Raw genomic sequence first — 26,741 nt, 5'->3', positions numbered from 1 at the left:
GTGAGAAAAGCAACCAACAATAGTAGTAGTAATAAAAATGTATTTATTATTATTATTATTATTATCTGTCTGTTGACCATGCTGGTGATATGTGGGTTACTGTTTAGTTTTGGGAGCTTTTCAGGGTGTATTTGCAAACCTGAAAATTGGAAAGGATCCTTTTATCCAATGGAATATTCAAATGCTGGAAAGCAAGTGCATTCAAACTGGATAAAGCCTGTTCTTCCTAGCAACGCTGAGCTGATTCTCTTTCTGTTCGCTTGCGTTATGCCTGGGGGTAGACTGGGAGAGAAACCTGCTTTTAATTATTGAAGCAAAAGCTTATCTAATGCTGTCCTGGTACTGTTTGTTTGCCACTCCTTTGCCGCTATGCTTTTTAAATTGCTACCTAGTAGCTACGGCACTCTTATTCCAGGTAATTTCAGTACTGCCATTTTTCTTCTTATCCTCTCCAGATTACACCTTGAACTTTTAATTGCCTTGAAAGCTGAGGCCTGACCCATAAATAGCTCAGACAAACCTTTCTGATTCAAAAAGTGCATCCTCTCATGCAGACAGATGCAGTCTCGCTCACAAACACACTCACACTCACGCACATGACGCACGCACACAGACACACATGTCTATTCATCCTGGAAAAGGATTTGTCCAGTTCTACTCATCCTATCTCCCATCCATATTCATAGCTGCCCTTGATGACCCAGTGCAGAGCAGAAATAAAACCATGCGCCTTCCCCTCCCCCAAATTGCCATGAGCAGATGCAGCCTAAATGCTTTTGTTTGTGTGCTGTAAAGCCAAGCTGGGCGAGCCTGCTGGAGCACAATAGGCAACCTGTGTCAGTCAGGCTGTTCTTATCTGCCCCGGCCAAGCCATTTATTTAGTTAGGTGTCCTGTTGCCAGTGTCATTGCCCACAATTTTTTTCTCCCTCTCTTCCCCCCCCCCACACCCCTGACTGGTGTAGCATGCATTTCTGGTTGGGTTTGCAAGAGGCAAGAGGCCAATAAAAGAGTGCATAACATCTCCAGACTGAGCTGGAAGGCAGGCCAAACTGGACTGCAGAAAAAGCAGAGTGCCATCCTTGTGCTCATATGAGAACTGGGACTATTAAGACCTTATTAATAGCATATTAACAAGCATATCCGGGGTGGGCAATCTTTTGTTGTCTGTCAAGGACCACATTCTCTTGAGGGCAATATAAGTAGAGGGGGGACTGTGAGCAAGGCCAGAGCCAAAAGCGGGGGAGCCACCCTCTTTCTCTCAGATCCTCTCACTCAGTGTGCTGCTGGGAGAGGGACAGCTGGCTCTTGCTAGAGATTTGGACAAATTGCTTGCAGAAGAGTTTTGAAATTCAGCTGAGGGCTGCATAAAATCAGGTCAAGGGCCACAGGTTGCCCGCTTCTACCATACGCGGCTGAAACCCATGTGGTAGTTTATCAAATGCAAAGTGATCCATACGCATTTTCCTAGAATGGTTATTAATGAGGGGTGCGGGCAGTTTCCTATAAAGGACTTCATTTAAATTGTCCCAAAGTGACTATCAGGCTGCCTGCTTCAGATTTGTGTTACAAACTTAGTTACAAGAATCTGTTAAACTTTGCCGTTTCCGACTTCTTCTTTTTTTCAGTATTATACATCCCCTACTTGTTACAAGTGCGCTTTGCAGTTTAGCTGTTCAGTTTAGTTTCTTTTTGCGTGTCTCCGTGTTTTCCTTCCGTTGCTCAAATTCTACTGTCCTCTCTGGGCGGCAGGTGTGAGTCGGGTACAAGCTCCTTCCTGACTTCTCCACCTAGTCCATTTCTTGCTATTGCTGCTTCTGTTTTCATTTACTATTGAAATGCAGACCACTCTATGCTGCTCTCCCCCCCAAAGTATTACAACCTCTCACAGTCGGCACTTGTTTGGTCTGGTAGGGCAAATGACTGGATTATTTAATGCCAATTATTTTATGACTAGTTACATTTTAATCCACCCTTCCTCTAAGGAGCTCAGAGCAGGGTACATGGTGGATTCCCGCTCCTCCTTATCTTCACAATGACTCTGTGATTACAGCTTGGGCTACAAAAGGGTAACTGGTGCAAGAAGCCCCATTGTATTTGCTGCCAGAATGACTAGTTTGGTCAAAGTGACTTTCTCGGGGTGAGGTGGGGGTTCAAAACAATGCTGGTGGTTAAGTAATACAGAACCAGGGTGTGGTCGTTATTCCAGATTGATACAGATGGTAAAGATGCATGTGTTGGCCATTGTTCATATGGTTAAACAAATTTATTCAGGGAACTTACTGATATCACTCCCTGCATTAGTAAAGAGGAACACACTTGCCCCATTTAGCCTGGGGGGGGGTTCCTCTCTCTCTTGTGCAGGCAGATGTGTTCCCAAACTGAATGTAAAGCCCAAGGGGAACAGTGGGTGAGAAGCTACTCTTTTTTTTCGGTTTATGGAGTCTGCAGGCAAAGTAGCTTGATCCTGGAATCTGTCTGTAGTAGCGTGCTTCAATTGTCTCTTTTTGTTCTCTCCTTAGAGAAGAGGTTCAGGAGAACTGTGTTCGCTGGAAGAAGAAATTCACCTTTGTCTGTAAAATGAGTGCCAATCCTGCCACCGGCCTCTTGGACCCTTGCATCTGCCGTGTGTCTGTCCGCAAGGTAAACTTCCTGTCTTGACTCTAGCCCTCTGTTTGGTTTCTGGCCTAGAAATATGGCTTTAGATGGGGAGTATCAAAGAGCCAAGTTGGCTTTCAATATTGTGTCCAGCAAAATTTGCCATCTGATTTTTTTCTGTTCTCACTGCTTAGAATGAGAATATTATCTTCACCTTCTCCTAACTTAGAGCCCATTACTTAGAGAAATCCAGTTTCCCCCACAGCTGTAGACTTGTAACCTGCCTACCACCACCCCTTACACAGAAGGCCACAAATTGCTAATTGTAGCGGAATTCTCAGGTGAAATTCATTCCTTGATGGGCTACTCTTCCAGAAGGAAGTTGCAGGGAATGCATTGGAACTACATTGGTTCCCTATTCATTAACGAGCACAACTCAAGGTGCTGATGCCTGCTTTTTAAAAGCCTTACATGGCTTGGAACCAAAATATCTACAGAAGCATTTCCTCATGTATCAACCTGCCCGTGCAATATGGTTTATACATTTTTAAAGTGTAATAAAACCGGGTAACTTGGAGGTAGCTAGCAAAAAACACCCCGTTTGTGTCAGTCCTAAGAGGTTGCTGCTTGGCTAGCATAGGAACATAGGACGCTAGCTGCAATATCGAGTCAGACCATGGATCCATTTAGCTCATTATTATCTGCACTGACTGGCAGCTACTCTCCATGGTTTTAGGCGGAGGACATTCCCAGTTCTACCGGGAGATGCCAGGGACCGGACCTGGAACCTTCTGCTTACAAGGCAGATGCTCTGCGGCTGAGAAAGTGGAGAGAGAAAAGTTCTTCTCCCTCTCTCATAATACTAGAACTCGTGGACATTCAAAGAAGCTGAATGTTGGAAGATTCAGGACAGACAAAAGGAAGTACTTCTTTACTCAGCGCATAGTTAAACTATGGAATTTGCTCCCACAAGATGCAGTAATGGCCACCAGCTTGGATGGCTTTAAAAGAAGATTAGACAAATTCATGGAGGACAGGGCTATCAATGGCTACTAGCCATGATGGCTGTGCTCTGCCCCCCTAGTCAGAGGCAGCATGCTTCTGAAAACCAGTTGCCGGAAGCCTCAGGAGGGGAGAGTGTTCTTGCACTCGGGTCCTGTTTGCGGGCTTCCCCCAGGCACCTGGTTGGCCACTGTGAGAACAGGATGCTGGACTAGATGGGCCACTGGCCTGATCCAGCAGGCTCTTCTTATGTTCTTATGTTCGGTGCACCTCATTTTTACAGAGAAGCTAAGACATCCTGTTTTAGATAGCCAAGGAAGCAGCAATTGTTTCAAGCAGTGGATGAATACTTAGTACTGCATTTTACTTCCGTTGTTGCACTGAAAGGTACTTTCCAACTTATAGGGTGACTGCCGATGGGTGATCCCCGGAGGCCAGTCATGAGGCTCAAGCAAATAAGGAAAAGACACCATGTGGCCCATCTAGTCCAGCATCCTGGTTTCACAGTGGCCAACCAGATGCCCGTGGTGGGAAGCCTGCAAGCAGGACCCCTCCTGCCATTCCCAACAAAGCCAGAGCATAGCCATTATGGCTAGCAGTCACTGATAGCCTTATCCTCCGTGAGTTAGTCTTAAGCCTCTTTTAAAGCCATCCACGGAGAGAGTTGCCTTCGCTTTCGTTCCTGCAGTGAACTGATGCATCTTTTCTTCTGTGTCCTCTTTTTGTTTCTCGTTGCAGGAATTGAAGGGAGGGAAAACTTATTCCAAGGTAAGATGAATGTGTACAGCCAAACTGTTCTTGTTGTAATCATAAAATAATAAGCTCTTGAACGTTCAAAGCACTTTGCGTACATTCCCGGCACTCCTTACAATAGCCCTGTAAGGTAGTTCAGTATTATCCCCATAAAACAGATGGGAGTGGATAGCCAGTGAACTGATGATGCTGCCTTACACAAAGGCAGGCAAAATAGTTCAGGGAAACTCAGAACGTATGGGTGCACTTTCTCTGTACCAGGGAATGGGGAGCCTCCTAAATTACTCTGTCGAGTAGAGTTGGTTCATACCACCCTCTGTGTCCTTGCTGCATCTGCAGGTCCCAGGTGGCTACTATCTCTCCCTATTGCCATCTTTCTTTTAGGATAATTACCCCATGTGCTTACTGCCTATAGAGGAAAAAGGATACGTTCTGTAAATGACATGCACGGCACTTCTGGGATTCTTCAGACTCTGCTGTAGAAATGCTTAAAATCGTGGAAGACACTGGCCTCATCAGGCTTAGGATGCTGGTGTAGAGGAGTCACCTCTGCCTCAGGTGTCATTACAAAGCTCTTTCAGAACCTTTGTCATGACTGGGGTGTGAGAGTGTGTGACGTATTTAAGAGAGGGAAAGTTGCAGCCTTTGGCTATGCTGGTTCTGTGTTTGTGGATAATTTCAGGCCTCTGACTGCCACTTCTGTCACTCAAGCTGCAGAGGTTTTTTAATGAAATAGCCAGTGGAAGGAGAGATGCATGCGATATCTGAACATGGATGCACCCCTCTTGTCAGGCATAGTTCTCATTATGGCGGTCAACCTGTGTTTGGACTATACTACTTCAAACTGGTGTGGAGGGAGACACACAAGATGGAATGCTCCTCCCTATTAAAACAACAAACAAACTCCACATAGAAAGCTAGCCTGTTGGGGAGAGAACTAAGCTAGGACCCTTCTCCCTGACTTCTATGTAAAGGAATTTGAGCAGGGGGGGGGAAGCTTGGCAAGGAATGCTGTCCATGTGAGCCCCACCAGCATGTAAGGGACAGGGTGACTACCTCAGTGAAAACAAGGCCTGAGTCTCTAATATGGAGCAATACATTTGGATGGCAATGTTGACGTGGAAGGGTTCTAGACTGAAGTCAAGGAAGAGGGGGCATATGATAAGGAGCTGGCCTTAGAAGGAGGAGGAGGGGGTGTGGTTAGGGAGAGAAGCCTGGAGAGGCCCATTTGGCCCCCAGGCCTGAGGTTCCCTGCTCCTATTCCATGCTTGATTTTTAAACTGGCTTCATGTACTATTCAAAGGCCAGGCTTCCAGAGACCTCTGTACTCAGTTCTCTTGGGGGGAGGCGGGCATGGATGGAAGGAGGCTCGATGGATGCCTTCATGGAGCGGAAATTCCAGTCTCTAAGCCGGATGATGGTGCTGACTGTCGCATGAGAAAATGAAGGAAGCCACGCTGAAAGGTTGTGTCTGAACATCCTTTTGTTAAAAGGAGTGACCTTCCTCTTGCAGCTTCGGGCTGCCTTCAGTCACCTCTTTGCTCTCAGGAATCCGTTTCCTGGAAAAGTTCAGACCTCAGCATGTGCCGCACAAAATATTGGCAGCTGCTAGGTTTGAAGCCCACAGGATCTTTTGATGGTTCTGCTTGGAACAAGCATGAGTCCTTATTTTCCACTATGTGTTAAGGCAGCCTTCACCAACCTGGTGCCCTCTGGATGCTTTGCACTGCATCTCCCTCCAGCCCCAGCCAGCAAGTTGTGTTGGCTGGGTCTGACGGGAGCTGTAATCCAAAACATCTGGAGGGCCCCGGGTTGGCAAAGGCTGCATTAATACATAGCAGAAAACTGAGGCTGGTTCCTTGTCAAAGAGGTCTTCCCTCTTTGTTTGAAGCGAGTGGATAAGGGTTTTTTTCCAATTAAAAAATGGGCCATTTTAAATTGGAAATTGGAAAAATGGGGGGGGGGAGTTAAGAAGTAGGGAGTTAAGCAAGTTGTGTTGGCTGGGTCTGATGGGAGCTGTAATCCAAAACATCTGGAGGGCCCCGGGTTGGCAGAGGCCGCATTAATACATAGCAGAAAACTGAGGCTGGTTCCTTGTCAAAGAGGTCTTCCCTCTTTGTTTGAAGCGAGTGGATAAGGGTTTTTTTCCAATTAAAAAATGGGCCATTTTAAATTGGAAATTGGAAAAATGGGGGGGGGAGTTAAGAAGTAGGTCACCAACTCTCTGAATCAAAGTTCCCAGGGAATCCTCCTGTTCCTTTGGGGTTCTAAGTTGTTGACTAATATGAGAACGGTGGGGGTGAGATTTGCTGACTGGAAAATGCCACTGTTACTTCCTGAGGGCATGAGCTAGTCCAGTAATGGAACAGACTGCCTTGGAAGATGGCAGGCATTTAAGCAGAGACTGGACAGCTGCCTGTCAGGGATGCTGTAAAATTGGACTTCTGACATCAGCAGGAGTTCAGACTACTGATCACTGACATCCCTTCCAACTCTTTATGATTCATATAAGCAGTGGAATATAGAAAGCGTGCAAATGTCAGCCGTGGAAACATCTGTGACTTCCAAAAGTCTGTTTCCATTATGAAAGAAGCTGGATCACAGGAGTTGCCAGCTGGCATGTTGTCTTGGCCATGTGAAAAGTGACACGTGGTTGACCACTGCAAATTCAGACATTCTGAAGCAGTTTTCTGAAATGCCTGTTGCTGTCCTTGTAGCTAGGGTGATGAAGTCGCAGAGGTGCCCAGATAAGTCTGCCATGTTTTCTTGAGCCTTTAATAGCAATTGAGAACAAATCGTAATATGAACTACTGCCCCTCCTCCCAAAGGAGCGCATTATCTACCTATTCTGTTTTTTAGTGCAGAGATGAGTAATCTTTGGGCCTCCTGGTGGGATTGAACTCGATCTCTCATCTGTTGCCTAAGAGCGAATAATGAGTTGAGGAAATCCTCAGTTCAAATATCACCTGTGCTGCAAACTCCCTAGATGGGTGTAAGCAAACCACCTCCTCTGCTTCTATACCACATCTCATTAAATATTGACCTACATTAATTTATACTTTCATCTATTTATAGAATGTCTTGGGCTATTTTAAGAAAATATAACCAAGGCAACATGTAAGGTTGTTTGTAAGGGTTGCTAACATACACAAAGTGCTTTGAACATCCTGGAAAAGCTGTAGGTAAATGAGTGCTTGCTTACTAGGCGGTATGGATGAGGACTCTTCAGTGGCTGTAGGGCTGATTGCAGGAGTGTTCTCAGGTAGAGGAAAGCCAGGAGCCTCCACCATTGCACTTCAGCCCAACGTTGGATCCAAAATAAAGTTGTCCTTACCACTTATATACAGTTAGTAGTGGTAACTCTTCCAACATGTTGTGATTTCTACAACCCTATATAATGGTGATTATGGATCTTTGACAAGGAAAAGAGCGTGCCTTAACAATTCTTCTTCTTTAGGGATTTCCTCATGCGCCCACATCCTTTCCAAATCTGTTCCGGAGGGTTGAAGGAACCCCCAGAACAGATTTAGGAGGTACAAAGAGGGAGGTGAGGGGAATTCTTCTGTGCAATCATAAATCCTTGCACTGACCGAACACGTTAGTTGGATAATGCCTATTTTGTCTCACTGAGTGTTTTGAAATTAGATTTGTCCCACACTGAGCTAATATATATATTATATATATATATATGCACGCATGCACACGCGCACACACACACACACCCCTATGTTATATTTTTGTAAGCGTTCATGGGTAGCGTGACACTAACAGATGAGGCAGGCAAGATGAGGTAGACTGCTGCAGCAAGAGGGGCACTTGCAAGATAAGTGGAAGAGGCAGGCGCAGTTTAGGGAATGACGGTGGGCCCGCAGCTTGGCCTTATCAGGTAGGTGGGAGGCCAGCCAGGGGACGGGAGTTCTGGCGACCCCTGGGGTGGGGGGGAGAGCTACAGCGATCCATGGGAGAAGGGTGCTTTGGCGAGCCGGGGCAACGGGGAGTTGGCAACAGTAGGAGGGGTTGGTGAGTGAAGTGAGCAGGGGTGGATATATAAATATATAATATGTGTGCATAAATATATAAGTAAAATGCCAAATTTCCCATGGACATCTGGTTGGCCACTGTGAGAACAGGATGCTTGACTACATGGGCCACTGGCCTGATCCAGCAGGCTCTTTGTTCTTAACTAAAAATTAGCTACTTAAGGAATATATTTAAACCATTTGGACTGAAGCTATTTATTGGACCATATGCACCCATACTATCCTGCCTGCAGCCCAGTTTTTGCTTCGGATGGTCACCTGATGAGCCCATCCCCTGGGATGGTAAGGTGGGTGGCCATGAGGGAGAGGTCCTTCTCTGTGGTGCCTCCACAGCTATGGAACTCCCTCCCATTGGTCCTGTCCTCCATCTCTATGGTTCAGGCTTCTCAGAAGGCCCTGAAGACTTGGGGGAGGGAGGTTTCAACCAGCCCTCCAGGTGTGATGCCCATTAGCTTGCGTCAGCCTCAATTATGTCTTGCAGTTTTAATTTTTGTACTATTTTTATCTTTTGTTTTGTTTGTAAGCTGCTTTGGACAGCCATTTACCCAGAGAAGTGCCCTATAAATATTTTAAATAAAAATAAAGTTGGATTCTGCAGCAGGGTTATAGCCATTTAAGTTCTACTCAGAGTAGATCCATTAAACCTGTTAGTAATGTCCATTAATGCCAGTGGGTGTACTCTGAGTAGGGTTACAACTCTTGGTCCACTTTCCTCCAAGAGCTGGTAGGAAGGAGACTGTAGAAATTGAAGTTACCTGCCTTTCTTCATTTATCTCTATTTTGTCACTTTCATTCCTGTTGATGTCATCCTTCTCCCCCCCCCCAAATAATTTATACCTCCTTTCAGTCCTTCCCGTAACTGGAGAGAGAAATGGTCTTTTAAGTCCTCAAAATGTATCTCCTAAAATTTCCTTTGCTCTCTTTAGATCAGCATGTCAGAATGTCACAACTTGAGGTCTATTGCCAATCTCATACTCCTGGGGCAAATTCCTCGACTTCCCTGTGGCTTGTTGTGTAAGAGAGCTTCCAGTTCCATTCCCCAGAACTGAGTCTGAAACATTAACTTTCCCCACAGTCTCCCAATGTTGTTCCTTAGGAACAGTGCACTGATTTTCATCGACAACAATATCCTTTCATCTCTTGGTGTGCGTGCTGCAGTGCATTCTGGGGTGGCATCATACAAAGGCTGCCTTATTATGTTTGTGTGTGCACGAATAGGAGTGCGTTTTTCCACATCATTGACCTAGTATCTTCTATGTCCTTGGTTATGCAATGACTCCAGGCGGGTTAACGCTGTTCTTGCCAGAATGACAATTCTGTTTCCTCGACCCTATATGTAAAGGTTTCCTAAATGAACCTTTCTCCTGAAAGTTTCCTACTGGTGAGGAATGTGGCATGTTCCATCCTGGAATTTGGATGCTGCCAAATTCTGGGCCTGTATCTCTTGGTGCTCTCCTTCTTTCATGTTTACTGTACGGCACAAAATGTTGAAAATGTGTGTGAAATGTATTAATTTACTGGGGTTTGCTGATCTACATCTGTTGACTTTACAGTTGGGTTTTGCTGATCTGAATCTAGCAGAATTTGCAGGATCTGGTTTTACTGTCCGGTGCTGCTTGCTGGAGGGATATGATACCAAGAACACCCGGCAAGATAATTCCATCTTGAAGGTAAATTGAGAGCAATTGCCCATTGACAGGTGCTGTTGGAAGAAACCTCTCTTCTCCCCCCCCCCGTTCCTTCCATTTCTGGTGTGTTTCAGCAGCAAGGTGTTGAAAAGAGAGACTTGAAGCTGCTTGTTGCAATGCTAGGAAAAACAGCTTCCTATTTAGGATGTAGAGAACTGCATGCCCAGTGAAAAATATCCATACAAGCCACCTAGTGCTATGCTTTTTGGGGCAATTTTAAATTTCTTCAGACTTGGCTCAGATGTAAATGGAGAACATCATTTCCTGCTATGACAACAAGCTGCAGCAAGCAGGGGCTCAAACACTCAGCCTCCACTCTCCTTTTTCATGGCTGGCAGAAGATAGAAAGCTTCTGCTTCCAATTTTTTAAAAAAACAAACCACTGTTCCTGGTAACATTGAAACTCAGAACTGTGACTTGTTTTAAAACCATGGGTTGTTTATTTTTATTTTACTGGTAGGAATTTTTATAACGCTTAATGTATACAATACCATAGTCTACATTTTTTGTTATTAAAGGCTTGCATTTCAATCTTCCACAGGTAACGATTGGAATGTCCCTGCTCTCTGGAGACCCCTGCTTCAAAACGTGAGTCCTTTTTTTAAAGTGAGCTACTTTTTGTTAGCGGAGGCAAATAAAGAGATGGGGTCCAGAGAGAGCATCCTCGTAAAGGTTAACTGAACAAAATAGTCTATAACTGGGAATACCTCGTCTTCGGTACTGACTTACTAACAGAAGTAACCGTTAAGTTTTGTACCGAATGATCTCTGCTGTTGGACTTCATTCTGCTGTAGAGAGGTCTCCTCTGTGCAGGGTTTATGCTCAGCAGTAGCTAGTGAAGTGGTTTGCTGGTGGGAACTGCTGGCTTCTGCTGTGGGGCAGTCAAGAGAGCAGTTTTTCATTCAATTTATATTCTGCCTTTCTTCACAAAGGAGCCCAGGGCGGCAGTCCCTCTGTCACCAGTAACGTTGTTGCTGCTGTTGTTGCCATTATTACTGGTACTTGCATTTATTGTTACTTGCATTTGTGCTCTTACAGCATAAAATATCTCAAAACCGCTTACACTTACAAAAGCATACATAATATAAAACTTAAAATGCATCAAAAATTATTATTATTATTTATTTATTATTTAAAATATTTATACCCCGCCCTTTCTCCAAAGACTCAGGGCGGCTTACAATTAAAACAATAATTAGATTAAAAACCAGAACAATTAAAATCAAACAAGAATACAATTAAACAATTAAAAGTACATTAAATCAAAATAGATTAAAAAGGAATAACATTATTAATTAAAAGCCCGTCTAAATAAAACAGTCTTCAACTGGGCACGGAAAGACGATAACGAGGGAGCGATACGAACCTCATTGGGGAGGGAGTTCCATAATCTAGGGGCAGCCACTGAGAAGGCCCTATGCTGTGTCTGTGCAAGAAAAACTTGCGAAGAAGGTGGAATAGAGAGAAGAGTCTCACCAGATGATCTCAAAGGCCAAGCAGGTTCAAAAAGATAAAAGGACATTATTGGTTAAAAGTCCTCATCCTGCTATAACATAAAAAGGACAAATTATACCCCACCCTCCTAAATGACAAATGCCAACACAGGCTAAAGTATTGTCATGCCACTTCTCTGCAGTTAAGAACCAAATGCCTGAGTGAACAGAAGTGTCTTTGCCTGGCACCTAAACATTGTTACTTTTGGTGCCAGGCGCATCTCTCCGGAGAGCATACCACAATGAGGGAGCCACCACTGCAAAGGCCAGTTCTCGTGCCGCCACCTTCTGCCCCTCCCTTGGAAGGAAGAACACGAAGACGGGCCTCGGGTGATGAACTGCAGAGGCATTTCTGTCAGAACTGTGTCGCTGTGTTTCTGACTGACTAACAGAACCCGATCGGCTGGCAGGCCTCTCTGATGCCAGCAGCCCCCATCCATGCTCTGCGAGGTTCTGTTTGCCCAGTACCAAGTAGCCGCCTCTACCTCTGCTTCAATGGCTGCTGTATAGGAGAACTTTCCTGTTATCGCCCTACAGCAGTGACAAGCTGTTTCTCTGCCTGAGGACCACTTTGCCGGTTCACTGCTGGCTGCAGGCACCACATAGTAATCTTTTTAAAGTGCCTCTTGCATGAGTCACTGTTGACGGTTGGTCCTCATTCACTGGGTTAAGGGAAGGAAGCAAAATGCGATTATGGCTCAAGACTGTCAGAACAGTTCCACTTTCTGCGAAGGATGACTGAGAGCCCTCTGCTCAAAATCAAGTCCTCCTTGCCACAGCAGAGTCCTCTCTCTACATCCTGTGATATTTCCATCTCTGCTGCTGGTGTTTAACCTCTAATCATATTGTATATTTCCTTTATGCAGCCGCTATGGTTTTTTTCAGGCTACTAAAAATCTCAGCTTCTCATGAGAGACGTCTTTTTTTTCCTCCTTCCTGTTGTGAGTTACCATGTACAGACCCCTTTCCTGACTCTTTCCTTCCTTGTCATAGAGCAAAGCCAAATGATCAGTGCAAATGTTCCCCTAGCTACAGTGTCGCGAGCGATGTGATTTTGTGTGTCCAAACAGTGTGTTTCTGCATGTTGGCTTTTTGCAGGCCTCCATCCACGGCCAAAACAATCGCCATCCCAGGCCAGGACTCTACCCTGCAGTTGACCTGTAAAGGGGAGGGAACGACCAGCAGCAGCAGCACAACTGCCACCACTAGCACATCTGGCACCATCGGCTCAGTCCGTCAGAACAAGCCCAGATCCACCATTCTTGGCTCAGGTACAGACAATATACTTTTGTCTGAAGTACTGTTGCTAAATCTCTACCGCATTCTGCATGTAACATCAAACTTGTAGTCCTTGGGCTTTGAACGCTGCAGCTCTTTCCCACAGGGAGCACCTCTTCTGACGCTTGACTCATTCCTCTTGTTCTGCTCAACCTGATTATTCCCCTGAATTGGCAGTTGCTGGGAATCACAAGTGAAGAGAGTTGTTGTGCTCGGGTCCTGCCTGTGGGCTTCTCAGAATGGGCACCTGATTGGCCACTGTGAGAACAGCATGCTGGACAAGATGGGCCACTAGCCTGATTCAGCAGCCAGGCTCTTCTGATGCTCTTGGCCACCATTTTCTACTTGTTCTCTCCTTGTGCCATACTACTGTCTAGGTCTGGAGCAGCTCCCCTACCAGTAGGGAACATGGGAAGCAGCCTTATACCAAATTAGACCATTGGCCCATCTAGCTCAATATTGTCTATTAACAGCTTTTCTGGGTTTCAGGCAGGAGGTTTTTTCCAGCCCTGTGTGGGGACGCTGGGGATTAAACCTGGGGGGGCTTCTGCATGCAAAGGAGATGCTCTGCCCCTGAGCTGTGGCCCTTCCATTTTTAGCCTTGTTCTGTCTTGCCTTCAGATCCTTCTCTCTCTCTTCCCCCTTTCCACTTGGGCAATTGACAGCATGCATCGTGTGCTAACTTTATATAGTGCTGCTGTGTTGCAGGAAAGAGAGGCTTAGGATAGGAGGCATCAGAGGGGAGCAAGGGCAAAAAATCCCAAACTCCTCCTTAGGAATGAAGCATGTGAACGTTATTCCTGATGTACGATCGCAGTGAGGGTTTTTTCAATGAAATCCTCTGCACAGGGATCGGGAACTGGATCTGGTTGGTGGGCAGCATTCTTAATTTCTCCTCTCCCCCTCCCCATGGGCCAGCTTTGACAGGTGGGCAGGGCAACCTACCTGTCAAATCGCTTGTTGTTGTGAAGCTGGGTGATTAGTTTCAAAGAGACTCCCTCTCAGCACCGGTGGGGACCGCCTGAGTGTAACTGATGCCAGCCATGACTTTACCCGCCCCCCACCTGATGTCACACATGATGTCACGTGTTGGGAAAGTGGGCTTAGTTTGGGGAAAATGGCCTTGCAGGCCTAATTGTGATACATGCGCGGCCTAATTAGGCCCATGAGGCTGCAAGTTTCCCATCAGTGATCTGCAGAGATGGAGGGTAAACCTCACCCAATGAAACTTGAAGGATCTCGCAAGTTCAGGGTTTGGCTGGCCTCTCAGCAAGCAAGTCAGGGAAGACAGTCCCAAGGGTGATGTCTCATGCAGTCACTGCAGAAAATTGCCTAGCAGTTCCAAAGCTGTCATTGTTACTGCAGAGATAATATTGAGTTGGTGTGGCTTCCTCACTACTTGCCAGTTGAAACAGAGATTGCATGTGATCTTTCAACATGGAAAAAACTTCATGGTCAGCCAACAAATTTCTCTTACTTTGTCTCCTTCCCTTATCAGGTTTAACAGAGGAATCGGACCAGAACCTGTCCAGTCCGGATGAAGTATTCCATTCAGGACATTCGCGGAATTCGAGTTACGCCAGCCAGCAATCCAAGATCTCTGGTAGGTATGCCCATGGCATAGCTTGCTGAGGAAACATGAAATACACTGTATGGTTGTCCCTTGGCAAGCTTTGTCCTGTTCTTGCTGGCCCAATCTGGAGAACTCTGCAGTTCTGCAGAACTCCAGATAGTGCAAAATTCTTTGGTAAGAGCCAGACATATTGCTAAAAAAATAAAGGCAAGTTCAAGGCACATAAAACGGTGTCTGGAGGAGCCGAGCTGTGTGCTGCTTCCTGACCCTTAATGGGGCTCCATGTTTGTAATGCTCCCACTTTGGAAAATGAAGCCAGAAACTACACATACATGAACCTTGAGGAGCAGCCTTTGCCAACCGGGTGCCCTTCGTTTTTGGACTGATGGGAGTTGTAGTCCAAAACGTCTGGAGGGCACCAAGTTGATGCAGGCTGTTGTGAACAATACAGGAAAGGCAATCAGGGAGAGCTACCCATTGCTGGCACACTCTGAGCATCTCGCTAGAGCCATCAGCAGGCCTCCTGTTGTAGCATTTCGCCAGCCTCCTAATTTGCGCAGACTGTTGGTGAGAGCTGTGCTTAAGCCACCTGTCACCAATCCAGGGTCTCATCCTTGTCGCTCCAAACGCTGTATCACCTGTGTGTACCTCAGGGAGACAGCCACTTTTACAAGCACTAGGACAGGCAGGACCTATTACATCAAACAGAACATCACCTGCAGGTCCTGCAATATAATTTATGTCATCGAATGCAAAAGACCAGGATGTCATATCCAATATGTAGGAAAAACCACAACTGACCTACTCACATGCTTCAGAAACCACAAATTGGCAATCTTAACCAAAAAAAGTGGAGCAACCAGTTGCAAAACATTTCAACACTGAGGGCCACAGCCTGTTGGACTTTTCTATGACAGCTATAGAGATGCCAACAGATCCAGCAGCATTGACCAAAAGGGAGAACTCTTGGATATACTCTCTGGACACATTGGCACCACATAGCCTGAACCTGGAGGACAGTACCAACATCACTTAGCTTCTGCAAGTGAAGCCCCTCTGAGCATTCCATCCTCAAAGCTCTGTAACTGCCACTGTAACAGCATTTGTATGCTAGCAGGTGATGAAGGCAGAAGCCGAAACGTTTTCGCAATTACGTGCACATATATATATATATAGACCCACACCCTCAGAGGCTTCTCTTGGTGCCAAGCTGAGTTTCTCAGCCTTGGTCTTCCATTTAGTTTCTTTTTAGGCACTTGAGATTTCATGCTTGTAGCAAGATTAAAGCTCTCCTTGTATATGGAGAGGCTGCATGCAAATACACCCTGCCCTGTGGCTGCGGTGTGTGAAGTGGATCCGCTGGTAGTACTCGGTCCATCTGTTCACAGGCTACAGCACTGAGCACTCGCGGTCCTCCAGCCTGTCTGACCTGACCCACCGCCGGAACACTTCCACCAGCAGCAGTACCTCGGGAGGACTCAGCATGACAGTGGAGTGCCCAGAGGGTGAGCGAGAGCACAAGCCAGAGAAGCCACCTCGCCCACCAAGACCCAGCCTTTTGTTGGATAGATCGTCCAGGTGAGGAACTCTAGGTTGGTGTAATGCGCAGGGGTGGGGAACCTCAGGCCCAGAGGCTGAAGGAGGACTTTGCCCAGGCCCCACCTCTTTCACGGGCTCTGTTACACATCCTCCTCGGCTGCTGCGTGCCTTGAACTTTGAGAATGCCTTTTGCTTCCTGAGTGGAGGATATATGTGTAGGTGAGTGTGTAGAAACATCTGACTTCTTCTGCATGGCTGAACTGTACCGAGGAAAGAGTCACATCCATTGCTGCACCAGCTTTTTGCCTCTGGCCTCATTACCACTGGCATATGGCCCCCAGAAGGTTGCCCGAGAGAGAATGAGGCTCTTGGGCTGAAAAAGGTTCCCCAGACCTGATGTAAAGGGGGAAAACTCACTTGTGTCGTTTGAAGGACATATGAAGCTTCCTTATCCCAAGTCAGACCAGTGGTCCATATAGCTTAACGTTACTCTAATTTGCAACCACTCTCCAAGGCCTTTGCCAGCTCTGCTTCCCAAAACCATTTACCTGGGGTGGGGAGCCTGTGGCCCTCCAGGTGGTGTCGGACTTCAGCTCTCATCCGCCCAAGCTGGGGTGGCCAGAGGTCAGGGGTTCTGGGAGCTGTAGTCCTGCAACATCTGGAGGGCCACAGGTTTCCCATCACTGTTGGAGTCTGCAGTTTGGATGTTACGCATGCAGTGTGTTCTGTGACTGAGTTAATGGCCTGTCCCTGTAACATTTTACTTTTTTCTGAATCGGAACTCAAGTTCATCAAATCCTGGGCTGTCAGTTGCAATGGACAGCAGTTCTTAAAGGTCTGCACCATGAGATCCCTTAATTTAGTGGTGAGAATCATTTTGGCCCAGTGGGCCAGATCCTTATCTCCCCAACCCTGTGGGCCAACCTTGACAGGTGAGCGGAATAATCCATCTGTCAGTCCTCTGATGTCATACTGATGCCAGTTGATTCACACCTGATAGTCCCTGGTTGTGCAGCGCTTCCCAAGCTGGCTGTTTGGTGACTGGGATGCACTGCACAGTGGGGCTTTGCAAGCACTTCTTTCAACCAACACCCACCTTTACCAGACAACAGGTGTAGGGCAGGCAGCTATCGCTTTCCCAAAATGGTCTGATGGGCTTCCCACCCCTGCTTTAACTGTGAATGCCTGGGATTAAACCTGGGTCTGTCTGTATACAAAGTGTGGGTGCTACCACTGTGCTGTAGCCCTCAGTTACTTTTTGGGACTGGCTTTGAAATTGAGACGTAAGTCAATGGAATGTTGTACATTTAAAATGGCACAAATGCAGAAATGGCCAAAGATTAATTTGGGATGACGCTAGCTCACAACTGTCCCCTGTGTTTCTTCAGTGCTTAAGTGTATGAATGCTGCATGAGGGAGAGAGTACAGCCTCTTAAACATGTGCATCTTGCATACCTGAAGGTTTTCTTGCATTTTAACGTACAGCAAATATTTTAATTTTCTGGGGTGGGTTAAAATGAAAGAGATGGAGCTGAAACATGCAGACACCAGTCCTTGGATATAAAAGAAGATCTTTGTGTTTTCCCTTCTGAGCCGAAATTGAGATTTTCATTACCAGGATATCCTCATTTCACTTTTTCTATTCTTTCCATATCCCTCAGGCGAAAAAAGGATTCTGTGGAAAGCCACCCCACCTGGGTGGATGACACAAGAATTGATGCGGATGACATAGTGGAAAAGATCATGCAGAGCCAGGACTTCACAGACGTCAGCAACACTGAAGGTGCGGTTTCTAGCTTTTCCATAATGAAGCTAGTCTCTGTCTTGGGGTGTTCTCTCTTTGTAAGGCTTGGCCCTGGGGATTGACGCTTTGCTTCCTAAGTGCACAGTTTGGGTTTGGCATGAAGTTCCTGGCAGCAGCCTGAGGGGACCCAAGTCCTTTGCTTGGGCTACTGGTGAGGACAGCAGCTGGCTTTGGTGAGACTGTGCCAGTTCTCCTCCTCCAGCCCCTGCAAGATACAGCTGTGCCACCCAAGTGCCATCTCTGCTGCTCTGGCAGAGAGGCGATGAGACTACTCCTTCCAGAGGGCATAGTCTCTAACCTTCTTGAACCCCTGGGCACTGTTAACTGTGGCAGTGGTGGCATCTCAGCATCACTTTATCCCAAATGGATGTCTTGTGGCATGTAATTAATTACTAGCAGCCTCGTATCCAGCATTGCTTAGACATACTAAGAAACAAAAAAATCAGTGCAGTTTTGAAAATGGTTGTTAAAATCAGTGGGTTGTATTTAATGTTAGTCAGAGTAGGCCCATTGAAATGTATGGATATGATAAACTCAGGTCCTTTAAGTTCAGTGTGTCTGCTCTGAGTAGGATGTAGTAAGATACAACCCAGTGCAGTTTTGAAAGGATCAGTCCACTGTCTTGATTCAAACTGGCATCCGCTTGTATCCAAACATAAACAGCCTGTTCCTTCATCTTGGGAAGCATCTTGCAAAATTTTGTTATAATATCTTAAGAGGTGTCCAAATGCAGAGCAAACGAGTTTCCAAAATGTGGTGTGTGTGTGTATCTGGGGATGGGGAGGGTAGTGCTATTTTTGGAAGTGATGAAATCACAAGCTGGCCCTGAAGTAAATGTCCTCTCGATGGGCGTGTTTTTATTTGAAGGCCTTTTCTTGAGCGTGAGGCATGTTTGCTTTTGTGTATAGCTCTGTTAATCCCTCTTGTGGCTTCCCAGTCCAACTTCCTGTCTTCAGTTGCACCCAGCAAAATGGTAGTGATTATTAGGACAGGAACGACTATATATATGTATATACACACTTTACGTATACATTCTATAGCATACATACTATATATGTCTGGAAGTAGATGTGTAAAAAATGTAAGAAGTCCAAGCTGTGGCCACCAGAACTCAAGTGAGAGTAAACGACAGTGATCATTAGAACATGAATGACGATATACGTACCCATATGGAAGTATATGTGTACAAAATGTAAGCAGTCCAAGCTGTAGCCATAATGTAAAAAAATGAAGTTATCCAAATTATACAGATAATAATTGATGAGATCTCCAGGACTGTATCTTGTTGCATGCTTCTTCAGAAACAAATTGGAGAATTAGATACAATCCTGGAGATCTTGTCAGTTATTTACTAATTCTGCAATTTGTTTTGTTTCTGAAGAAGCATGAAACAAGATACAGTCCTGGAGATCTCATCAATTCTTATCTGTATTATTTGGAGAACTTCATTTTTTTATATATATTGTGGCTACAGCTTGGACTGCTTACACTTTGTAATTTTGTACACATATACTTCCACATGGGTACATACATTGTCATTCATGTTCTAATAATCACTGTCGTTTACTCTCACTTGGGTTCTGGTGACTTTCCCTTTTTTATTTCTTATATCTGAGGAGCCCCCTCCTGTTTTTTTACTTCACTTGTGTGTGATCAGATCCAGGAGTCCCACATACTCCCTCTTCACCGTGCCAAACCTAGCAGGAACAGCACTTTCCCACATAAGCCACTAAGCATGCTGTAGGATGCTGAAGAAGGTGTCATTTCCTGGCTAAGCAAAACGGTGACCGTGAGCGTATATTCCCTTGCTGTGCACGGTGTTGTGTAGCCCATAGGAAGCCTCCAGGGGGGTTGGCATGGTATTCCATTTCAGTCTTCTCCTTTCTTTGTTCTCCTTTACAGATAGCAACCTGAGACTGTTTGTGAGCAGAGATGGCACAACGACACTAAGTGGGATTCAGCTTGCAAACAGGTAAGAGTTCTAGAGTAGATGCCTGATGAAAGGCCTGGGTTAGTCCATGCCCATACAAGAGGTGTATGCTGGTATCAGGGCTTGGAAAAGTTACTTTTTAAAACTACAATTCCCATCAGCACCAGCCAGCATGGCCACTGGATTGGGCTGATGGGAGTTGTAGTTCAAAAAAGTAACTTTTCCAAGCTCTGGCTGGTATATATATATTTTTGGGGGGGTGCACTAATACAGAACTTTGGAAGTCCTGTTGGGGGAATCTCAGCAGTGCCTGAGAGATCCTGAAGTAGAAGGTCTTGGGAAATACTTCTCTGGCAGGAGGATGGGGAAGGACCTGGCACTGGCAAGGTGAAAAATGGCAGTGCTGTTTTTACAGCCACTTGCTTGGTCACCCCTTAGTCCACATGTCTTCCTGTCCAATGAATACGGCTGCCTCCAAAAGGTGAGCTTTTGCTTCATCTAGCTCAGCATTGTCTACACAGATCCCAGCATCCCTGACTATTGGTCATGGTAGTTGGGGATGATGGGAGCTGGAGTCCAGCAACAATTGGTGGACCTGACGCTGGCCTCCTTTCACTGGAAGCGGCTTTCTGAGGTCTTGGACAGGAGTCTTTCCCCGCTCTGCCTGGAGATGCCAAGGGCTGAACCACAGAACTTTTTGCATGGAAAGCATGCACTCTCGCCCTGAGCTATCCTCCTCAGCTCTGTTTCCTTTGGATCCTATTGCTTAATGTTTTGCTGTAAATAATAAATCTTAGGCATTGTTCTGTAAGTGCAAATCTACTGTCCTTAGGCTATTTCACTTCCCAAGTCACAGTCACCTTTGTATACTACTGGGGTGGGGAACCTCTGGTCTGGAGGCCGAGTGTGGCTCTCCAGTCCTCTGTGTCTGGCTCTTGGAACTCTCCCCAGACCACACTGTCTCTTCCCAGGCATACCTCTCATGGGCCCCGTTTTTGCATCTTGGTTTCTGCCCAGGTGAAATGCGTCCTTGTACTCTAACAATGCCTCTTGCCTGTCTGGCAGGGGGATAGAGTGTGTACATAGTAGCCTATTGTAGAAAGGCAAAATGTACATATGTTGCTCTGCCCCCTTTTGCCTCTGGCCCCACCCACCACTGGCATATGGCCCTCAGAAGGTTGCCAAAAGGGAATGCAGCCCTTGGGCCAAAAAAGATTCCCCATCCCTGGTTTAGTACTAAGTTAGAAGAAGTTGGCCATATCTACAGACTTGGCAGTCTTATTAATAAAAGCATAGCACACAAGGAAAAAAAGGAGGAGGAAACTGGATATTGTCTTCTGTGGAAATCCAGCTCTTACTAGTCTAGAAATGCCCTGCTAATAACATAGTGAAGTGTCTTATATTAAAGCGATGTCTGTCTCTCTCTCTCCTCTCCCACCAAAAAAAAATTACAAAAAGCTTTCTGACCTTTGATTTCAGGCCCAGTTAGTTACCTTCAACATCTCCATTAGAACAGTTCTTAATTTCTTAGTTTTAAAGTTGCAGCACTCTAGAAGTGAGGCTTGCGCACACAGGTGATAATGCTTTATCCCCTCTTTCTCCCGCAGAGTCTCATCTGGAGTTTACGAGCCAGTGGTAATTGAAACCCATTAAATGTGAACAGAAGGGGGTGGACCTGCTGGAAAACGGTCTTCTGCCCCGTCTGCCATCATGATGAATGCCATTTTTTCTTTTTTAACCTCTCTTCATGCAACATTCCAAGCAGGACTTTCCAAAGCCCCTCCCCTGACGTGTGCGCAATGCAGACCTGTTCCAAGAACAGGACATGCACCTTTGCCGTTTTCCGCCTCTTGTCTCCCCAGATTTATCTGGAAACAACCCATAACTTTCCTGCCAATCTCAAAAGTGTCGTCCTGAAAGCCTGCTCATGGGGGGGGGGAGGGGCAGGAGAATTCTGCACTCCATGTCAAACCCTCATTCCATGAGCCGCTTCTTTTCACTGATTGGACCTTGCAGATCCTTTGTCTCTCAGCCATTGGGTTATACCACTGTGAACGCTTCCCTTCATCTCCCCCATCCCTCCCCCTCAAATTGGTGTTGAGGAGAAGCATTGCTAATTGAATGCAAAAGGCGAGGCGAAAGCAGCCACTTGGGTGCAATTACTGATGCGTTTTTTCTCTTCAGCGGGCTTCTGCCTTGTGGATCATGGGAGAACTTTCTTGTGAGGACAGCTGCTGAGCAAAGCACCCGACATATTTGTTTTTGAAGCCCCAAAGATCATCCATTCATAGGAAATGGCTTGTTGTCATTTTTCCTTCTGAAAGTGCATTTTGAGAGTCACTAAGAAATGGAACAAAAAAATTTGAAGAAAAAGAAACAAAGGTTATGAATGCTGGGCACCTCTTAGCAGTCTTGCAGACCCCCCCCCTCCACTGCAGCGCATGGAAGGGTATTCCAGCCTTGGCTTCCCATTAGAGGGAGTGCTTTCCAGATTCCAGATGTGGGCTCAAAAGGCCATTTTCAGAAGTGGAATCTGTGCTCTCCTTTATTTTTGCAATTGAGAGCCACTGTTATAGTTTGGTGGGGGTGGTTGCAACGGTTACGCATCTGAATCCAATTATGATTTTGTCTGCTCATTTGAGGCCAGCAGAGAAACATTTTAATACGCTTAAATATGGTTGCCTTCTGGGTCAGAAAAGGACGTTGAATTAGGGTAGTCTTCCTCCCATTCTGGGTGGGAGAGGTTGGATGCTTTTCCAAAGCTAAGACATGATTGATATTTCTCCCTCCCCCCTGCAAAAAAATTCCTTAGGCTTTGATTTAGATCAGGGGTTGCTGCTGCTATAATGAGTCCAGCCCCCTCCCTCTACCTAATCCATCGTGGAGAAGCTTTGCCTAACATGTGCCTAAAATCTGCCCAGAAACCTCCTGCATTTAGGCTATGGAGCCTACTCCACCCTTACTAGGCCAAGTTTGCTGCACATGGGCAGCTGAATGAGGAGGTAGAGTAAAACAGCAGGTGAGAGGTGTCATTTTTAATACTCCCCCATATAAATAAGTAAAAACCCTTTCTCCTAAATAGAAGACTTAACACAGCAGGAAGAGGTCTAGTTCAATCTGCTCCTTGCTGTGCTAGATTTCTACTTGCAGAAGAGGCTTCTTTATATGAGGGAATACCTGCCATCTTGAGGCCAGCTGCTACTTCATTCTCCTGCCTGCATGTGCCATATTTTAGGCTTAACTGTGTCCTCCTCCTCCTCCTAATTTGCCAGGATTTTGGGGCGGAGGTGAGAGGGTTGAGTTTTTAAAAGAAAAGGATGCTTGAGCTTTCCCTCCACTTCTTCCTCCTCCCCACCCCACCCAGCCAACATTCAGATACTGTAGAAAAAAATACAATTTGTGTGAGTACAGCAGGGGAGAGCCTGAAGTTTCTGAATCCCCCCCCCAATAATCCTGGCAAGTAGATTTCTGGGCACAGATCTAAACGATCTGGTTACAGCAAGGTCTTTTGTGTATAATTTCATTTTATAAGCTATTTTCCTTTTAGCACCTCTCCCCGCTTCACTTTTCTTGCCATAGTTCTGCAGATGGCGCACTTGCCAGTTTACATGTTTGTGGGTTACTCTGAGCCACTATTGAAGAGCATGGCTGAGGCCATTATGTTCTGTTAATGCATGTGAGCTCAGCACCTGGTGCGTGTGTACACAAAGGCACATGTGAGCCACTTCACATGCAGCAAAGGAGAATGGATTGGTAGGGGTCTCCAGTTTCCTTTTCCCCCTGTATATCCAAGTGAACTAATGACCAAGTTTGTAATAGAAGTGCATGTGAATGGAGTACCACAGATGGAATTCAGGTGGATGACTGGGAACTGGGAAGGGAAAAGGGGGGGTGCTCTAGGGTTGCTGTTGGTGCTTATAGACTAAGCCACTGTCTTCTGAGACGGAGCCACAGCCCAGTGGCTGCTGCCACACACAGCTATAAAGTTCAAGACTGAGCATCACCTACTATAGGAGCAGGGAACTGGGTCTGTTTGGTGGGCTAGATCATGTGGGTGGAGCTGCCCACCTGGCATCGCAATGACGTTGGGTGAACTTTTCTTACGGGTCTTGTGGAGTGCTTTGCATAGGGCCTGGTGCAGGCAGATCAAAGTTCTCTCTTGAGTGCTTTGCATACAGGTTTGGAGGGACCACCAAACTGCTGACTTGGCAAGGTCCCAGATCTTTCGCAGTCTATCCTAAAACTCCATCTGTGGCTCTTTTCCTAAGTGCAGTTCGCTCGTCGAAAAGGATCTGTGGTGATAGAGCTGGGAATATTGTTGTTTCTTACTCAACAATTCTGCCCCTGCTGCTTAAAATTGTGGTCACATAGCAAGCACTATCTCCCTTGGCATGACTGGTGTGTTTGTTTCTAGGTGGCTTGGAGATACTGTTGGTTGGTTTCTCTTTAATTGGCATTCTCAGACCACTGGTTCCACCTGGAAACCTTTTTATTTTTAATCTTGAAATGTGTTGAATTTTGTCTATAAACCCAGCAGGCTGGTGTCTTGCAGCTTTTCAAAAACCCATTATTTCATTGCTATCTTGTGTTTTTTAGGGTTTTTAAATTATGGTTATTTCTAGCTGAGGGGGGGGGAGAAAGCAGGAAGCTTCTCCTTTTGAGAGAATTATATTTTGAAATCCAGAGGTTTTGGGATTTTTGCTGATGAAACCCCCCCCCCTTCCCTATGGTCAAATTCGTAGCCCTCAAGTTGTGCAAAAGATTTTATAGGAGCAAAGAGATATATCCAGTGTTAGTTCTACTCAGAGTAGACCAACTGATACTAAAGAACATGACTAACTTGGGTTCATTAATTTCAGTGGGTCTGAGTAGAACGTAGTTGGATACAGCTCAGACTCTTAAGTTAGCCTTTCCCATCCTTGTGTCCTCCAGGTGCAGTTGGACTCCCAACTCCCAGGAGCCCCAGCCAGCATGGCCAATGGTCAGGGACAACGGGAGCTGTAGTCTAGCAACATCTGGAGGAGGAGCAGATTGGAGAATGCTGCTGTTAAACTGATAGAGGGGGAGCAGAGCTGGTATCTTTGTCCTCCCTGTCTAGTGCCAAATGAGAACAGATTCGCCTTCAACTGTTCTGCAACATAAATCTTATGTTTTGGTATATCTCTCACTGTGTGTATGTAAATCTGCTCTGCAGAATACAAAAGGTATTCATTGTCATGTTCTTGGAAGTGGTGTCATTTGAGGTGCCTCGCCACTACCGAGAGCCGTAAGGAATCATGCTCATCCCCTGCTGCACGGATGCTGGAGATGGACACAGCAGGGTCCCTGAAGACCAGAATGGTGATGAAACTCAAGGAGCTGAATTTCTCAATTTGTCGGGCACTTGGAGGAGAGGAAGGTGATGTGCTGCCCTAAAAATGTTCTAAATTCACCTGCCTGCCTCTGGCTGCTTCAGAGAACTTATTTTCTTTTGAAAGGCATGGTTGGTTCTTTTTTTTAAAGAAAGGGCAAGATCCCAAGAATCATTGAATTAAGGTCTAGAATGTGAGTTGCTGTTATATTTCATTTTGTGCATTTCCCTCCCCAAATATTTTGGTTGTGCAGCTGGTCTGTGCGCACATTGTGAACCTCTGGAAGGCCCTGTACCAGGTACGCATTGCATTGAAGTCCCCAAGTGAAATGTACCCTCCTGGAGAGGGGGACCACAAGAGGGAGAGCAGATCTCTCCCTTGTTGCTTGATCTCAGGAGCTGCTAAATGAATCCACCATTCCTGCTCTCCCCCCTTCAAGCTACCTGTCTGCTGCTCTTTCTCTTGCCCTCTGGACAGGGCTGCTATCCTTAGGGCCTGATCTATAAACTCTGTGCCTGGTAGCAAGTGTTTGTAGGATCTGCAGCCCTCCACCTCCAAAAGGCCTTATTCTGCAGTCCCCACTGTGGGCTGACTGCATTCGGCCATCTCCTATGACGGGGTTGGAGAACCTGTGGCGACGGCAACTTCCATCATTCCCAGCCAATATGGTCAGGGACGATGGGAGCTGTAGTCCAAAGACATTTGGCAGCCCACAGGTTCCCCCCACCCCCAGCCTATCCTAACCTTTCCTCTCCCCTCCTTGGCTAGTAGGGGGGATCTCTCTTCCCAAGAAGTAAAAGGAATGTGGAACTTAAGAGGAGAGTATCTGATTCTTTTACCTTACTTCAAGAAATAATGTTTGCTAGTTTTGTTTTTTAAGCCCATATTTTTGAGGGGGTTAGAGGAAAAAAATTGAGAGAAATCACGTTTATTTTCTTGGAAAAGTTATTGAAGCTCAGAAGAGAGATGCACTCCGTTTATATTCAGATAATTCTATTGTGTGTGAGAGTGCGCATAGATATTTTTGGAAAGGGAAAATGGGACTATGCAAACTTCAAAAAATTGCTCGCTTGAAGATATAGTTTTAACATTTTCTAAACTTTTGAAATCTAAATGATTTAAAAAAAAAATCTAGAGATGCCGTTGTCATTAAAAAGCAAGTATAGAAGAGATGTTAGTTCCACCACACTGTTCTTTGCTCTGTTCTTTCAATGATTCTTTGACAAATTTTGTGGGGCTGGAGGAGAATGGTTGTTGCAAGTGTGTCTTTCCCCACCACAACCACCCCACAGTTTTTAACTTGCTCCACCAGTGTTTTCTGGGGTTTTTCCCTAATGGAATGGTGTGCTGTCTCTGATTCAACCAATTGTGTTTGTACTCTGATACCTGGTTCCTAATGTAGAGAAGCCACCAATATAAAAAGAGAAAATCACTATAATGTCAAATGTTATTACTGTTTTGAGGGTAATAAAGGTGTTCTTTTTCCTTTTTTGGTACTTCACATCTGATTTGTCTTGGCTGTTTTTGTGTGTGTGTTACCTTTATGTCTTCAGTCCTTTGGTATCCATAAGTTATAAACGCCTCTAAATACAGCACTGTTGACATTGAGAGTATAAGAGCCCTGCTAGGTCAAACCAAAGGCCCGCCTTGTTTAGCATCCCGCTCCCCACAGTGGCCAACCAGCTGCTTCCAGG

The 26,741-nt window shown here is 45.8% G+C and overlaps 1 protein-coding gene across 2 annotated transcripts in view; it reads left to right on the top strand.

The window, feature by feature from the left end:
- The window catches only part of EEIG1 (estrogen-induced osteoclastogenesis regulator 1), a 61,775-nt gene extending 35,227 nt beyond the window's left edge, over positions 1–26,548 (top strand). The window contains exons 3-13 of one of the 2 annotated variants that reach the window (XM_061604086.1): positions 2,521–2,641; positions 4,337–4,366; positions 9,945–10,061; positions 10,621–10,667; positions 12,671–12,843; positions 14,349–14,453; positions 15,812–16,001; positions 17,624–17,745; positions 19,669–19,738; positions 21,304–21,331; positions 24,629–26,548. In XM_061604086.1, coding sequence (XP_061460070.1) covers positions 2,521–2,641; positions 4,337–4,366; positions 9,945–10,061; positions 10,621–10,667; positions 12,671–12,843; positions 14,349–14,453; positions 15,812–16,001; positions 17,624–17,745; positions 19,669–19,738; positions 21,304–21,331; positions 24,629–24,700 — 1,075 coding nt within the window. In that variant the 3' untranslated portion in view covers positions 24,701–26,548. Of the gene's footprint in view, positions 1–2,520; positions 2,642–4,336; positions 4,367–9,944; positions 10,062–10,620; positions 10,668–12,670; positions 12,844–14,348; positions 14,454–15,811; positions 16,002–17,623; positions 17,746–19,668; positions 19,739–21,303 lie in introns of both variants that reach the window. The other variant, XM_061604087.1, reaches the window with a different exon arrangement.
- Positions 26,549–26,741: the final 193 nt, after the last annotated feature.

Source organism: Rhineura floridana, chromosome 20, assembly GCF_030035675.1.
Source record: "Rhineura floridana isolate rRhiFlo1 chromosome 20, rRhiFlo1.hap2, whole genome shotgun sequence".
Classification (NCBI taxonomy): Eukaryota; Metazoa; Chordata; class Lepidosauria; order Squamata; family Rhineuridae; genus Rhineura; species Rhineura floridana.
This window is presented reverse-complemented; position numbering and strand designations above follow the sequence as displayed.